The 17,215-nt window shown below is 36.7% G+C and overlaps 2 protein-coding genes across 6 annotated transcripts in view; one reads left to right on the top strand and one right to left on the bottom strand.

Annotated features, from left to right (window-relative positions):
• The window catches only part of LOC125821974 (zinc finger CCCH domain-containing protein 1-like), a 325,811-nt gene extending 315,153 nt beyond the window's left edge, over positions 1-10,658 (top strand). For 2 of the 5 annotated variants that reach the window (XM_049501337.1, XM_049501336.1), the window contains exons 2-6: positions 6,754-6,768; positions 6,909-6,984; positions 7,604-8,439; positions 8,923-9,084; positions 10,293-10,658. In XM_049501337.1, coding sequence (XP_049357294.1) covers positions 6,909-6,984; positions 7,604-8,439; positions 8,923-9,027 — 1,017 coding nt within the window. In that variant the 5' untranslated portion in view covers positions 6,754-6,768 and the 3' untranslated portion in view covers positions 9,028-9,084; positions 10,293-10,658. Of the gene's footprint in view, positions 1-5,830; positions 6,047-6,686; positions 6,783-6,908; positions 6,985-7,603; positions 8,440-8,922; positions 9,085-10,292 lie in introns of those variants that run through there. The other 3 variants (XM_049501339.1, XM_049501335.1, XM_049501338.1) reach the window with 3 other exon arrangements.
• A 187-nt stretch (positions 10,659-10,845) lies between these two features.
• On the bottom strand, positions 10,846-16,317 carry LOC125822196 (uncharacterized). The gene is made up of 7 exons (XM_049501578.1): positions 15,076-16,317; positions 14,849-14,964; positions 13,196-14,263; positions 12,085-12,577; positions 11,846-11,999; positions 11,389-11,482; positions 10,846-11,291 (listed from the first exon to the last, which is right to left on the bottom strand). Exons 1-7 carry the CDS (start codon positions 16,315-16,317, stop codon positions 11,174-11,176), a joined length of 3,285 nt encoding a protein of 1,094 aa, XP_049357535.1. The 3' UTR covers positions 10,846-11,173.
• Between the last annotated feature and the right edge of the window lie 898 nt (positions 16,318-17,215).

Here is a 17,215-nt window from a genome sequence, read left to right as displayed (position 1 = left end):
TTATTTTAAAGAAAACGCTGGATAGTGATTTTAGAGTTTTTTCTTTTTTTTTTGAAAAAACGCTGCTTAAGCAGTGATTTAAGATTAAAAAATAAATAAATTTGGATAACGCTGCCTTGTAAAAAAAAAAAAATTGGCCAGCAGCGATTTTAAATAAAGGTTTTAACGGCGTGCACGGCGTTAAAATATATCGCTCCTTCAGTGGCGATTTTGCCGTTTTGGTTTAAAAAAAAATTGATATACCATTTATATTTTTTTGAAGAAAAAACTTGCCCTTTTAGCTCCGGACTCCCCTTAATGAATAATATTCATGCATGCTCACTCCATCAGTTTCGGAGGCTTAATTTAAACTTTATGCGTTTTGAATTTTGAGTTTTTTTTAAAATATAAATAATAAATATGAATGAAAATTACTGAATTCGTACGTAAGCTTCTAGCTCTGCGACAATGTGCGTGCCTTCGATCTTAAGGATCTGACATGCATGGTGCTGGGGTTTTGCGCCATAAAAGTGTGCATAAGAATTTATGAGAAGATGTATATAGGATAAAATGAGAATTGGGAAAGTGACCTTTCCTATCAAGTGTCCAACTGATTACAAACACACTGAATCTGCCCTTAGCAAAATTCTGTGCCCATAAATATATATTTGGCCTGGGCACTGCAAATCTTGCAGCATCACTTTCATCAATAATTAGTAGGATAAAATCATAAAACGAACCCCTCAATTATTGCATTCTAACTTTAATTTTGTCCTTGCCTCGAAGGAAAATTACCTTACATAGTGAGGGAACCCTTCGGGACCATTCAGAGACAGGGACGGCTCAACGCAATCGGAGGCCTAAAGCAAAATTTCAACTAGAGGCCTAAAATTTAAATAAACTTCATATGCATTAATTTTTTTTTAAAAAAAAACTTACATTTTTAAATGCAAAGTATACTTAATATTTTTTTTATAAATGATTTATTCGATTTCTTTTACAATTATTAGCTTTAGATAAGATTTTATCAATTCAACGTTGAAAAACATTTCTTACTCGGGCAATTATTATATGAATTGTTAACATAGAATTTGATTCAACAAGTTGATAATTTTGTATACCCCACATTTTACTATGCTTGTTGTAATGCTTGAAAATCTAAGAAGAAATAGAAAAAGAATTTACAATTCACTCAACACTTTTCGACTATTGATTCATATTTTTGATAGAATATTACTCTAACTTATCAAAAATTTAAAGAAGAGAGTGCAAAAGGAGTTAAAAGAATAAAATAATGTGAATATTAGTGTAGTGAGTGTAAGAAAATAAAACATTTTTTCTTGATTTCTTCTATTTAAATGGGATTAAAGAGAATAAAATATATATATATTTTTAAAAATAAATAAATATATATATATATATATTATCATAAATAATCAATCTTTTCTATACAAATTTAACACATAATTTTTTATTGGTAAAAAATTGAGGCCCCCTAAAATTGGGGGCCTAAGGCCAATGCCTTATTCAAATAAGCATAGAGCTGGCCCTGTTCAGAGATAACACTCTCTACAAGAATTTCTCTATATTTTGAGCTCAAACCTGAGACTTTTGATTAAGGGTGCGATAAAATGTTTTTATATTATATTACTCCCTTCAAAATTTTGCTTCGTTATACTAGTTTCACTTATAATCTACCAAAATTTGAAAAAAAAAATCCAACAAAATCAATAGAAACTGAAGCAATGAAAATCAACTTAATTGATTTAATTTGATTCTAACATTTCAAAAACTGAGTTGATTGATTTAATTTTTTGTTTGTTTGAGAGAAGTCCTTCCAACAAAAATCTCAATCTCGTTTGGGCAATTCATAACCAAATGCCTACTGATGATTAGATAGTCGATAAGTTTAAAATAACCATTGTTTCTAAATGTGTTTGTTGTGTTTAAAACATAATAAATTCAAAAAGTAAGACCATCTCCAACCCCATTTTTTCATATAAAGCTATTAATTAAATTTCTAATATTCGTAATTCTTTTTAAATATAATATAATATTTTAAAAATATTATTTAATATATACCACTTCATCTCGAATTAATAATATTTCAAATATTTTTTTTTCATTTTTTCGTCACTTTAAGTGATTTTGATATTATTATTAATTTTCATTATAAAGAATGCACAAAATTTAAATGATAAGATGCAAATTTTAATTTTAAAATACAATACATTACTGTCACGACCCGATTTCTCGAGTCATGATGGCACCTACTATACCCTACCAGTAGGTAAGCCAACCCGTAACCCAGAACATCAAGCAATGAGCGAAAGGGAAGAAACTAGCGAAAACAATAATCTAAACAAGAATAACAAGACGAAAGCAACCCAAAATAAATATATACAGAAATCCCTCCCAGAACCTGGAAGTCACTAGTACAGAGCTATCTAATAAAGAATACAAGTCCCAAAAGTGGACCACAACAGAGCGTGTCTCAAAGGCAACAAGACTAGCTAAAACAAAAGAAGGAGACAGAACAAACCCCAAAACGCCAAGTGCTCGCCCTCGTCTCCGAATCACAACTGCAAAAGAAGGCTGGAACTAATCACCGCTGGTAATTGGTACTGGGACCTGCATCACGAAATAGATGCAGAGCGTAGCATGAGTACCAACACAACAGGTACTCAGTAGGCATCATAGGCCGACTGAGCAAAAATGGTAAAAACAATAAGAAAGGATAGAATCTAGACACAGAGAGGTCAAAGTGGATATGAAAAGAAAGCACACGAGCATACCAGAAACAAACTAAGTACACTAAACTAAACCTAACTGGACCCCCATATGCCCAGAAGGTACACTCGTGCGCAAGCTCAAATGAAACCTGAACGGACCCCCATAAGCCCGACAGGTGCACAGAAAAGTTAAGTCTATTGAGAAAGAAGGAAACCGGGCTTCCAGCCCAAAGTAACTAAGATAATCCATCAGACTCCACCCAGCCAGCAGTGCACTCCCAGCCCAGCTAGAAAGAGTGACCCTAGGGGTCACCCAACCAAACAATCCACTCCCATCCTAGCTAGAAAGAGGGACCCGTGAGTGAGGTAGATATCGCGAGTCGTCCTACCATGTAGTCAGCTCCCAGCCCAGCTAGAAAGAGCGACCCGGGGACACCCAGCCAGCAGCACACTTCCAGCCCAGCTAGAAAGAGAGGCCCGGGAGCGATCGCCGATATCACCGAGTCTACCCAGCCAGCGATACGTTCCCAGCCCAGCTAGAAAGAACGACCCCAGGGGTGATGGTATCTTCAATAGGATCCAATCCCACAACAACCACTATGGAACGCCGTCCACTCTAAGAAATCACAGAAAAGGCTCCAAGCCTATACTATCTCAATCCCACGCCTCTAGTGATGCACCAAACCTTCGAGAATGCGCCGGAACCGCATAATGCGAGAGAGAAGATACAGAAGTGCAGCAAGTAGCGATAACGCCTAATCTAAGGCTCAAACTATCAGACTCAAGTCTGCTATTCCAGTCTACAAGGAGCTAAGTCATCCGAACGACGTCGGCAGAAAGTCAAGGCTATCCAGCCCACACGGGTCATAAGTCTAAGGCAATGCTAGCCTAACCTAGACTAAGGACATCATGCTTACGGTTAAGGATAAACAAGGGATACAATACAAATCATACAAGCATACAATAGCATTTAGCACATAGACATGCAACTCTACTAAACCGGTTAACATGATACTATACTCGAAATGTGGCCAATCGATCCTAACATAAGGTATCTAATCAAAGTAAGGCAGTAAACTAGTACCCACACCCAATTCACTCCAATCGACATGTTTTTACACAATTAAGCTCAATCTAAAATAAAGGAAAGTCGTAGCCTACCTTAAGGCCGATCGCGCGCTCTCAAAATCACTTTTCCAGAGCTTTCCCTTTTCGAACAGTCTCAAAACGCTGCCCCGCTATCAAAAATAGAGTCACAATGTTACTATGGTCATTTAGACACCAAAATCACAACAAACGGAGACGGGTCAAATTTGGAGTCAAAACGGGAATCGTGGGACCCGCACCGAACTGTCTGAATTTGACTCCGTCAAGAGACCCTAAACAACACCCCAAACTTATGTCCCAAAATGAAACACAATTCGAGGCTCAAAACATAGCAAAAACCAACAAGCAAGAAACCACACTTTAATCTACTAAAGGAAACCCTACAACAGCAGTCCAAAACTCGAAATAAATGAAAATCAAAATGTTCCCAACACTCTTTGAACACTCTACAATGAACCCACGACAATTCTCAACACGTGGGACTTCGAATCACCCAAAACCGAGCTAAAATGAGTGAGATATGGCTAAAACAAAAATACCAAAAACAAGGACTCGAAAAAGGTACAGCAGTCAGGTTTCATCGCGAAATTACCTCTAACTACGCGCACCCAACAACTTTCGAACACCCTACAGCGAAGCCACTGAAAATATGAAGCTCCCGCACTTCGAATCGCCTAAATCGGATGAGAGATGAGAGAGTTATGAGAGTTTGAAGTTTTGGGAATTGTTGCTGGTTTTCTGCATTTATTACAGAAAATCTGCAATAATTTCCAAAACTTAAACTCCGACGGGGTGCTCCGATCTCGTTCGGAACCCCGTGCACGCAAACGAGATATGCAACCATACCAAATTTGATATTCCAGACTCAACGGCGCAGTCAAAATTTCGATCAGAGGTCATTTCGATAAAAAGTGGGTCCCACTTCCAAAAGCCATTTTAAGTCAAAACCACAAAAGGGCTCGGAAAGATATCGAAAACCTCGGGACACAAAAGAAGGGTCAATCTAGACCAAACTCGACATTTCGGATCTAACTGCACTGACGGAATTCTCATCCGAGCGCGTTTACTCAGAATGTTGACCAAAGTCAAACTTAAGCCAAAATTCAAAGGCTAAAATGTCTAATCACACCGACTCACACTGAAAACCTCAGGAGTCATGTCGACCATGCTACTAGCTTAAAATGACCCTTTCGGAGCTGATGGAATCGTCAGAATTGAATTCCGATGTCATCTTCTTGAACTTTTGATCGAAAATGATTGTTCAAGGTTCATAAGCTCCCAAAACACAAAAACTCACACCAAGACCAAACGAACGACTAGGTGACCGAACTGTCAGTCCCAGCAAGTCATACATGACTTGGGGTCGCTACAGGAACGCTCTAAACGACACACAGAAGGCAAGACACAGAAATGACCAAGAGGGTCATTACAATTACACAATAGTTTAAATACAAGATACATAGCATAATAATTTTAAAAATCACAACTATAATTTAGTAATCCGGTAGGTCATTTTCAGATTTAACAATATTTGGAAAAAAAATGTATGATCCAAAGAATTATTATACTTGTGATTATGGTTGTGCTTGTTAATTTCTTTTTTCAATTATTCGTAGTTGTTTTTTAAAATTTTAGAATAAATATAATTTTATATTAAATAAAAAATTATATTACATGAAAATTAAAATAGGGTGATTATTTTGAAAAAATAATGAACAAATGTATATTGTGAAAAGAAAAATGAAATAAGAATAGAAATAAAAATAATAATATAATATAATATTAAATAGAAAGAAGAAGATTCTTCTTTAGAAATAAAATAGATAATTGATTTGGAGTTTATTGTCTGAAAATAGAAAATTTTATATTTGGTTGTTAGAAAAATAATAGTAATAACTCTTGGTCTAGGATCCAAATGGGAAAATTTTCGTCTACTTTTGTTAAACTTTGAGGACCTTTTTGTGTACAAGTTTAACATATGAAGGACAAAAGTGGCTCTATTCATATACATAAGGGGCCATTTGCAATTTTCCCTATTTTAGTTTACTGTTTTTCTTTCCAGAACCCAACCTCTCTCCCGTCGTAAAGGACAAAAAAAAACCCTCCCACCACCGGTTCGCCACCGCCTGCGGCAGATCCACCTCCCTTGTCGCCGTGAAGTTTCCTGCCTGTGGTGTTTGGTTGTCTTCGATCTCAAACTCTTGATTATACCTTCTGCTCTATTATTGGTATGTATGTCTCACTATTTCTGTTAGCTAATCTTTCTACGTTTGATTTTACTGGATTGAAAGAATTGCTTTGTTTGAACTATTTTTCCGGTTATGGGAGTAATTTGCTTGCTCTTTTCTTAGAACTGCTTTAGTTTCTCTTCTTCTATTTATTTGTTTCTTTTTGTTCTCCATATTTCTTTTAGGGCTTTTCGGTGTTGGTCATTGAATCTAATTGACAAAGGTTCAATTTTAAGAGTTGGAAAAGAAGTAGAAAAACCGAGGTTCAAAATATGATTGAAAGAATATTATTTGTTTGTCCTTGATAATCTTCTGTTTACCTCTCTTGCTCTAAAAATGAGAATTAGTCAATGTATTGATGTAAATGCGTCTAATTTATTTGCAGAGTTCATAAACTGCTAGATAAGATCAAACTGGTTGTAATTTTTATGGTAAATTTCTCAATCTGTAAATGTAGATGTTTTTATTTTTTATAGTAGCAATATTATTGAAAGTTTATTTGCTTTAGGTTTTTGCCATTTTTAGCCTTTTTAGCTCGATTGATTTGTCTTTATAAACTGAAAAGACGGATAAACTGAACCAGAGCCCAAAATGTATACTCTATCTGGACATGTTAATGATAACATGTTTATGTTCAAAGCAGTGTGGCACCTGGAACCTCTAAATCCTGAAGCCTCTCTTTGGCCGACTTCGGTGAACTACTCGACCGTCTCTTTCTCAAAGTAAAATCTGAGTTGTAAGTTCCCTTTTTCCTCATTTTCCGTCCATGAGTCCATGTGCTTCCTCCATAAACTGATTCTCTTTGTCTCTGCTTATACCGAAGCCTTTACTTTGTCCTCTTTCCAATGCTTTTTATTGTTAGATGGAGAATTCAAATACTCCAGCATCTGATTCAAACGCTGCCAAAGCTGAAGCTGAACAGCTGCCAACAGCTCCCGGTAAGAGGCCTCCTCCTCCTTCTCAACTGGAAACAACTCTACTCAATTTATTTGTGGTTTCTGGCGTCCTGTCATTTGGGATCTCATCTCAAGTTGATTAGAATATAGAGCCTAATAAATATCATACCAAAGTTTTGGGACAAAAGTGGAAATATGTGTAATTAATTTTCATTACATATCATATTACGTTGATGATAAGTCACTGTAATCTGATTCCTACCATCACCTTTATCAGATTTTCAGAAGCTGCAGCTACCACTGTGCTGCGTATTAGAATTAAATCTTCTGAATGGTTAGTGTATAATCTGATAATGCACTGTAATTTGACTCTTAGAAGCTGCTGTTACCCCCATAGTAAGTATTAAAATAAACTGTTCAGAGGTTTAGTTTAAGTCCATATATGATTATCTCGAGTTCGGCACTGAAGATGACTGTACGAATGTTCCAATCAGTACTGTTTTTGTTAGTACCCCGGGTTTGCATATCTTATAAAGTATTCTATGCTAGCAAATATTAATCCTAAGTTCCTTTTCTCTTCTAGCTCGCTTTTGGCTTCTTTTGTCAATTTACTGTCGCTTCTTTTGCTTAATATGTTTTTGTATACTTTCCTCTATTGCAGTATGCAATTTTTTCAAAAAACCATCCAAGGGAAAAAATATCAGAAAGCGTCCTACGGTTGAAGAGGGAGAGAATGAAGATGCAGAAGGAGATAGTTCAGTCATATATACCAAGAAAAAGCCAGCGGTTGCGAATAATAAGCTGCATTTCTCAACTGGACCTTCAAAGTCCAACAAGGATACTGAATCCAATGTGGATTCAAAAGCAGCTCGTTTTCATTTCGAGTCCTCAAAGGAAATTCAAGTTCAAAATGATAGTAGAGCAACAGCCACTTTAGAAACTGAGACTGAGTTCTCTAGAGATGCCCGGGCCATTCGAGAAAGAGCTCTGAAGCAGGCAGAGGAGGCTTTAAAGGGAAAAAGCAAGACAGGTGGTGATGAGAAATTGTATAAAGGTATGAATCAATATACTGATTACAAAGCTGGTTTGAGAAGAGAACATACAATTTCTAGTGAGAAAGCTGGTGGAGCGCATGGTCCTCTCAGGGCTTCTGCTCACATCAGAGTTTCAGCAAGGTTCGACTATCAACCAGATATCTGCAAGGACTATAAAGAGACTGGATATTGTGGATATGGGGACTCCTGCAAATTTATGCATGACCGTGGAGATTATAAGTCTGGGTGGCAGATGGAAAGGGAGTGGGATGAAGCTGAGAAAGAGAGGAAAAGAAAATTGGCTTTGGGGATGCTCAATGAAGACGATGAGGATGCAGAGAAGAGTGATGAAGATGATGATGACGATGCATTACCATTTGCTTGTTTTATCTGCAGAGAGCCTTTTGTGGATCCTGTTATGACCAAATGCAAACACTACTTCTGTGAGCACTGTGCATTAAAGGTAATTTCAGTTACTTTTTACTCTTTTTTGCTTGATCATGTCATGGGGTCTGCGAACAACATCCACTTTTGTGTACCTTCTCCATTTCTCTTTTTAAAAAACATTTTTCTCTTATTTGAGATGACATAGTTTATCCCCCCACCCTCTCAACGTCTCAACCACCTAAATAAGGAATGGCAACAGAGTGAAAGAGAGATGGTTGTAAAAGACTTTCTTGGTGCCTTTTTCTATTGTCACTAATATATAATGAAATTACCCGTTGCAATAGGCAACAGTTGCAAGTATTTTAATTTACCTTTTTCCTCAAGTAAAAGCTGCCTCTTCTATTGGTTTGGACTTTTGTCAAACAATATAGACTATTGAAAACAGTTTGAGCTACTGTCACCTAGCGCACAGAGCTATGACTTATTTAACTTCTATTTATACTTTGCATGTGGATTTCAAGTTAATCTTTTTTTTCTTTTTGGTGGTTGTGGTTAACAGCACCATGCAAAGAATAAGAAGTGCTATGTATGCAACCAGCCAACCCTTGGGATATTCAATACAGCATTTGAAATACGCAAGAGAATGGCGGCTCAAGGGAAATGATGGATTTTCTGCCAGTTCTCTCTTTCACGATGCCATACTAGTGGATCTTGCTTTACTGTAAGTGCCTACAAATTGGATACATTAGATTTAAAATGTGCATTTCCTTTATATGTAAAGTATAACCCTATCTGTTTTCTTGCTAGAGCTCTCGCACAACTGATTCTCGACCTGCTATACTCCACCTACATACTTAGAGCATTTGGTTTTGATACGTAGGTACATGTTAACCTTGTAGAAATAGGAATACCTACATGTTTAGAACACTGCTTAATGTAAAAAATAAAGTTTATTTAGAAGAATACTTCCTTATAGATTGGAATTAGGGCTGCTCAAAATCGAACCTAAACAGACTTTTTTCGTACCTAAACCAACAAAAATTGGAAAAATCGGTTCGTCATTCAGCTTTTCATTTTAAATTGTTGGGATACATGGTTCAGTACTTGGTTCTTATCAATATTCAGTTTAAACCAAATACCTAACTAATATTATTTTAATTTAAAATACTATTATACATTTTATTTTATACAAAATTTGTACTTACGAACTTAGGTTTTTCTCACTTTCAACTTTCAATTCATGATCAACAGAGTAAAGAAATCCTTAGCCCTAGTTTCTCTGCCGTTGCCCTCTTACAACTCCAAGGCTCTGCTCTCTGATATGATATGATCCTTCAACGATGAGGACAAGTCTCCACATTCTGTTGCCTACTTTCCAGCGTCATCAGCAGCAAGCCAAATAATTTTTCACTATTTCCTTTCAGTGAACGGGTTATAACTTGTTTGTCTTGGGTTTCACAAAGTTCCCTTTTTTCATTGCTTATCAAGCTGTCCGAGGTTTTGTTAAAGTTGGGTGATTGTTAACATATGCAAGGAGAACAAGCTCCTTGTGATAGGGTACTGGAAATTTTGAGCCTTTGAACTTGTGCAGTTCGCAAGTTTAACCTTTGTTCATCACTTTTAAGTTTGTAATTCTACTAATGACATTTATCACTTTCCAAAAATCTCACACTTGGAATCCTGACTTTTACCCCTGTAGCTTCAAACACCAGCAGGAATGGTAATATGTAGGTGAACTTTATGTTGTTCGGACTCTTCAAAAATGTCATCGGGTGCGTGTCGGATCCTTCAAATTTAGTGCATTTTTGGAGGATCTGACACGGATGATATATAATACGTGACAAGTGCCCCACTTCCCAAAGATAAACATAAATTGTATAATTAGGGGATGCAATTAAGAGTACCTGAATTAGTTTCTTTATTTGGCAGGCTGTATGATGATTCAAGTAACCGGTTGTGATTGATGTATGATAAGGAAGTTTAGAACAATACCAACGCTGGTGGAAGATGAAGAATAGGACATTGACTTGAACGTCCAATATCACCATCTCTCCTTTGATGTGAAGAGTTGATATCTTATCTTATATAAGTACGACAACTTATATGGAATTAGAGTATGTGTTTTTCCTTTTTTCATTGCCTTAGTCATGTATTTTGGAATTTTAAGCCTACATGATAGATATAATGAATCACTTCAGTTGCTGGTCTATCTGTCTCAGCTAGATATCATATCTTTTGGCTGGTTTGAATTATTATGAGGGGACTAAAATTGTAAACTTGATGGTTAAATCAACCTTTTAACTTCTATTTTTGGTCTCAATGGAAATGACATTACTCTTTTTAAATCTGATGGTTTAGTTGAGTTAACATGCATCGATGACCAAAGTTGTTGTCCCAATTCTTTTTCTTTGGGAAATTAAAAGGCTCAGTACTTTGGTAAATCAGAAAATAATGCTAAGCTGCTTTGTAGCTTCTTTACATGTAAGGAACTCTTCCAATTTTCATTTGAATTGTTGTTACAAAGAATTTGAAAAGACACAATTTCTAATGTCATAGAAAGAACTTTGCTTTCTTTTTTCCTATTGTATACAAAAGATGGTTAGTGAAAACCAGGGGAGAGTGAGCATTCATCCACTAACTCTAAACCTGTTATAGACAAATAAATTAGCCATAAAACAGTTCCATGGCTCACAAGATTCAATTAAAACCAAAAAAAAGAAGGAAAAGAAAACGAAAAATCATCTTTCGGCTCATCTCTCATTGGGCAAAAAGTTAGACATCAGCAGAACAAAATCCGGTTAACCTGTACGTCATGAGTGTATATATGCACGGACAACATCTATTATGGGGGTTTCACATATCGGGCATTTTCCGGTGCCCCAAAGCAATTCATGGGCACACCTGAAACAGGTGCACATATGCCCACACCTGAAAATAAAGGACAAATGTTCCCACAAGATTAATATTACTTATTTCTGGTGTACTTTAAGTGTGAAAAATTCTTGCTGCAATCAATGCCAAGTACCTGTAAAGGAGAGAATCAACTTGCTGCTCATAACAAATACAACAATTTGCTATGTTTGCACTCTTCTTATCTGAGTTACTCCCAATCATTGGACCTGCATTACAAAATTGTTACTCCACTTACTCTCTAAAGAACCAAAATTGAACTAGACGAAAAGTAGAAAAAAATAAGATCACATGTAGATGAAGCTCATAAGTGAAGCCTGGTCTTGGAACTTTGGAACTTGTAAGATTGTGAGGTTCAACAAATAGTTCAATAAGGTAAGCTTATCCCCCGAGAAAAAAATTCAATAAGGTAAAGAATATAAGAAGTGAAACGACTTCACCTATCAAGTTTTTCTTATAGGTTACGAAGGGTTTTATGAAGTTGGAAAACACACACAAAAAAATCATAGTTTTATGATTGATGATGGAGCATAGTAAGTTTCTTATATTCAGATTTCAGTCAACCAACACACCTGACTGAATTATTGCAGCTGCAACCTCATCCTTAATGGAATGTTGTAAATTCATTTGCATGTTCATGCAACTGTTTATTGATCTTCGTATTTCAAAAATCTCTTGGTGGAGTTGCTCCATATGTCCTCGCAATTCATATATCAGTTCCATTTCCTGTTAATGCCATATTGTTATGACTAGTCTCAAACTCAAGAATCTCTGGCAAGTCATTGCAAGAAAAGGAAAAAAGAAAACTTACGATTGAAGGGTGTCTAGTGGAGGAGGAGGAGCATTGTTGATTGTGGTGGGAGTAAATGTTGGATAATTGAGGTTGTGGTAAAGAATTAGACGGAAGGTGATAGGAGTCATCACTGACACCCCTGTCTTGATCATTGCTCCATGATGGTAAAGTGTCCTGATTATTTCTCCATGACTGTAAAGTGTGTGAAGCTTTGTTCTGGTCAACTAATTCCTCAGGTCTGAGGTATTGTTGTCTAATGGGAGTATTATCATCTTCAAAGTCATCCTCATAACCCGAGTCTGCTTCTTCCTCATCATCATCACACCCGGCTGCTCGTGTTTCTATATGTGATAGCACTTCCCCCTCCTTGGCCTCTTCTTTAGTCATGTGTGCCCCTACTTTTCTCTCAAGCTGTCCGCTTTTTGCATTAGGTAGTTCTTGTGAGCGAGACGCCATTAGTTGATCTATTTTCTCTCTCAAACCACTGTTGAGAAAGATTGAAACACTTTTTCTGCACATTTATGAAGAGCAAAAGTAAGTGCAAATCATGAACTATGGTTATACTACAAAAGCTGAGTAATTAATATCTTAGGACAGCAAAAGGAGATACAAAGACTCTATTTTCATTTGAGTATCACTTTCCCTTGGCAAGCGGAACAATGACTTCCTTTTCCAAATTGCAAAAAGTTCTTTTACTTGTATCCCAGCTCGATCAAAATCCATTTCACATTCTTTTACACGTTAAAGTCAGTAAGCTCTCAGAGATGATCTCCACACCAGCATGGACAAGTACAGAAATGATCCATACACTAAGTGAAAATTATATTCTGAGGTAGAATCACTTTTGTCATTGCCTTCATTTTTATGAACTTTGTATATGTCTATGGCACCTTTGTGTTGTAACAATAGTTTCTATCTGATACTCTTGGTGAAAATCAGATTCTAGTGGTTTGTTATTGATTCTCCCCTGATTGTTTTATGCTTCATTAATGTGGGCAGGCAAACTGTCTATGGATCGTACTGATCGTACATAAATACCCAAGTAAACCTAAATCCAACTATTGCATAATGACAATAATAAATATATATATGATTAGTCTCAGATCAGATGCAAGGAATTTGTAATTACCTGTTAAGAAGTTGGCGAATATCATGATTCTCTAGGAAAGGATCAAGCATCTCTTGGTATCTTTCTTGCCTAAGACCTTCCCACTCTTCACGTGGACGAGAAACATCATTTATCCAGTCTTGGTTGGATTCTGATTGCTGCTGGTAATTAGACTGTAGTTCATCCCATCCACTTGGTGTGTGCGAATAATCACTTACCCAGCCACAATCACTGTCCACTAGATTTTGGTTGGTAGCTTCCTCTTCCCAGTCACTTTGAGGTTTGGTGCTCTCACTAGACCACTCATTACTAGTTCCTGCATGCTGCAGTTTATTTGCATCTTGTTCTTCTCTATGGACACTTTGTTCACTATCCTTGGGAGATCTTGATGTCTCTAAAAATTCCAGCGACTTGTCATGGTTATCTTGACAGCTTGCATTTTCCCAGCTAGCTTGGTCATGGGAAACATCTGAGCTGTGCAGTTGTGAAGTACAATGTAGTAAACTGGGGCTAACTGCTTGAGGACTACGGTCTACCTCATTATGTTTCGGACTACAAGAACTGTCAGAATGTCGGGTATGAATTGACATTTCTGTCTGGGGATTTGATGAGTTAGTAGCTTTTACATTTGTTGTCATCATTCGGGGACTTGTTTTCTCATTTACTTCCCTGTGGTGATTCTCTTCTTGCAGTTGATTGGATGTAAAAACTTTTCCAATTTGTGTATTGTTATCTATTACCTTTATGCAGAGAGTCATTGGGTCTCTAGGCACAGGATGATCCTCTCGTGTAGATGTGGAAGCAATTTCGGATTTAGGACTGCTATTGCTTCTTGAGTCAGCTACACCAGGCTGCATTGCAGCACTCTCTCTGATAATCTCCTGCTTCTGATTCCCTTCTCTTTGCTTATGGGATGCTAGTTCACTTCCAACTTTTACAGCATTATTACCTTTGTTCTCCTTATCACAGTTCTGTACTCTTAGCTGATTTGGTGTGGAATTCCGGCTTTCCTGGGTGTTCTCTGCCGCTTCTCTTGAGAGGCTTCTTGAGTCAGCTACACCATTTTGACTTCCTGTATTGAACCTTTCCCTGAAATGAATTACGATCCAAATTATGTATATTCCATAACTTTAGGTTCCATAAGGTAGAACCAAATGGATAATTGATTTCTTTTGAACCACACAACTTGTAAGGAAAATTGCCCTGATTTGAAGGAAAAGTTGAGACTTGTGGTAATTTCTTTTGGACCTACTACTACCGTTAACGTGTAATCATCAACTTCAATTGTTAGGTTCTTATACATTCCAAAAGGTATTTTATGCTGAGCTCATTCTGATATACTCAGATAAAGCAAAAATTTGAATAAATGGAAGTTAAGAGATGGAGCATTTGTCTACAACATCAATAGGTTCCAATGATAAGATTCTCCTTCGACTGTGTTAACACACCATAATCTTTGCCATAGCATGTTAAACAAATAAATCTGTTAAAAAATTCATTCTTCATGTTATTCAAAACACACTTCAGCTTGAGCACGATTCTTGCTCCAAATTTTTTCATATTTTAAGCAGTTGAATGTTCACATCTTGATGATCAACAATATTCTCCATAAGGTAACTGCAGATTATTCTTTTTGCAATGTACATATGGAATCAATTGAGACATGGCCTTTACCTGATATGCATGATTGCAGAACTAGACACTCTATTTGATTCGGATGATGTTCCATTGGTTGATCGATCATCTCTGGCGTCTGTGACACGACGCAGGAATCTAACTTTAAGCAAAGCCTGTTTAAGAAATTGGATTGTGCAGATCAATCAGCAAATGGTACAATGATCCTTTAAAGCAAATTCATCATTATAAGCTACATGTCAACGATTAGAGAGCAAAATGCAAACCTGAATACGACCTCTTTGTTGGAACTTGGAAACGGCCTTACGTTCCCTAAGAGTGTCAAGTTCCCGGAGTCTGTCACGCTCCATTTGCAAGAGCAAATCGCTTAATGCCTTTCGACCTCTGATGATTCGAGGCGAATGCAGAACTGGGAAAAAATTCCTTTGTTGTAGTTGTTGTTCTGAATGATCAAATGATGTTTTAATTCGAGGCAAACATTCACCAGTGGCAAGAGGAGCAGCATTAGTACAATTGTGTTCATTCTCATGATTCTCTTCACCATTACTACTTGCCAATTTCCTAATGATATCAGCAACTCTAAGCTTTTCCCTTTCTTTATTAGTATCTGTTTGTTTACAACCCTGAATATCATTCATAGCAGTTTTATACGCCTGTTCCCAATCCCCAGACGATTCGCCATTCACGCTTGTTGCCGGAGTTTCAAATCGTCCATCGACTGAAGATTCATCACATGTATCATCTCCTCTCTGAAGTACATTTAAGTCCGCAAATGCAGCATTTTCACAATTGCTTTTAGCGCTGCTTGGATTCGAATTGTTCCCCAAATTCACGCTCTTAGACACCGTTTCGAAATCCCTCCACCGTCGGACAAGAGTAGAAACGCCGCCTGAATTAGGCACTTCGACGGCGGCGGTGGTGGTTGCGGTAGTAGTTTCAAGCGAACAAGAAGAAGCTTCTCCTCTCTGTTTCGATGGCCTTGAAGAAATCACCATTTCTCTAGCTCTATCCCATTTATCAACGGTTGTAGGACTGTTCTCATTGTTGTCCCATTGCGGTTTATGAACCCATAAATCTGCATAGTCAACATGTCGGTGGTGCCGGGAATTTTCATTGGAATCAGAAGAATTATTAGTATTTGTGGGTTGACTTGAAGAAATGCAAGAATGGATATGTGTATGGACCAAATCTTTTAGATTCTTCTGGAAAACATTGGAATCCCTATGAGTACATCGATCACGCCTGTTACGATCTCTAAGTACATGACCAAATGAAGAAGAAGAGGCAATTTCTACCTGAGAAGATGCCATTTCTTCCGAAACTTGCTCAATCAAGAATGCTATATTTAATGTTTGTTGACAAAAAGGAGAAAACTTTGAACATTTCAACGTTCCCCAATGTAAAACACTAAAAATTGAAGACAACCCATCTGTCAAAATTGACTCGTCTTTCAGTAAAGAAGAAGAAGAAGAAGAAATTAGCAGAATGAAAAACAAGCAAAGATACATTCAAGAATAACAAAAATGACAACTCATTTTCTTTCTCTCAAAGAAAAAATTCCTAATAAAAATTGAATGCAAGACAAAGGGGGTCCTCTCTCTGTTTTTTTTTTTGGGTAATTAAAACGTCAAACCGTTGAACACGCAGAGAACGCAAGTTTCGCCGGTTATTTCTCTGTTTTTCATCTTGATAAGTTAATTCCCAAAACAGAGACTCAGAAAATTTCACAGGGAAAAAAAAAGGAATGAAGGAGATAAAGAGAGAGAAAGAATGAAGTGGCTAGAGAATATAGATGTGAAGTGAAGAGTAAACAAACAAAGATGGGAACTTCGTGGAACTATAATATCTTAAAGAAGACGAAAAACAGAGGAATGGGACATGTGGTGCGGTGCTCCTGCTGTTGTGATTCATAAATAAAACAGTTGCAATGGAGTAAAGTTAATATATTCTCTCCGTGCATTTTTACTTATTCAATATTTGATTTGATAAGACTTTTAAAAAAAATACTCCCTCAATCTCAATTTATATGATTTAATTTAACCTAACATAAAGTTTAAAAAAGAAAAAAGGATTTTTGAAACTTACAATTTTATAAATAATTGTGTGACTATAAATTATTTTACCCTTGACTTAAAGATTTCACCTTCGAATAAGTCTGGCAATGCGTTATTCGAATATATCATTTTTCTTTATACCGACTAAAAAAGACATAAAATTATATAAATTGAAACAAAATAAAAATGAAAGGAGGAGCATGTGCGTGGGTAGTATCATAGTTTGGTGTAGGAAAATGAGGGAAGATGGAAAAAGGGAGTATAGAGAGACGTTGGATTAGAGCCGTTGGAAGAAAATGTGGGGTCAAGATTGGATTATAAAAATGACTCCGTTTCTTCTACTTTGCGGTAA

The sequence above is a fragment of the Solanum verrucosum genome, unplaced genomic scaffold, assembly GCF_900185275.1.
Source record: "Solanum verrucosum unplaced genomic scaffold, falcon-dt-bn FXZP01000103.1, whole genome shotgun sequence".
NCBI lineage: Eukaryota > Viridiplantae > Streptophyta > Magnoliopsida > Solanales > Solanaceae > Solanum > Solanum verrucosum.
This window is presented reverse-complemented; position numbering and strand designations above follow the sequence as displayed.

Excerpts from the sequence above, each read along its gene's own strand:
- LOC125822196 (XM_049501578.1), bottom strand. The coding sequence starts at position 16,317 with ATGTATCTTTGCTTGTTTTTCATTCTGCTAATTTCTTCTTCTTCTTCT. Across the intron at positions 14,264-14,848 it reads TCTGCAATCATGCATATCAG|GGAAAGGTTCAATACAGGAA; the intron begins GTAAAGGCCATG and ends AATTCATTTCAG. Across the intron at positions 12,578-13,195 it reads ATTCGCCAACTTCTTAACAG|AAAAAGTGTTTCAATCTTTC; the intron begins GTAATTACAAAT and ends ATAAATGTGCAG.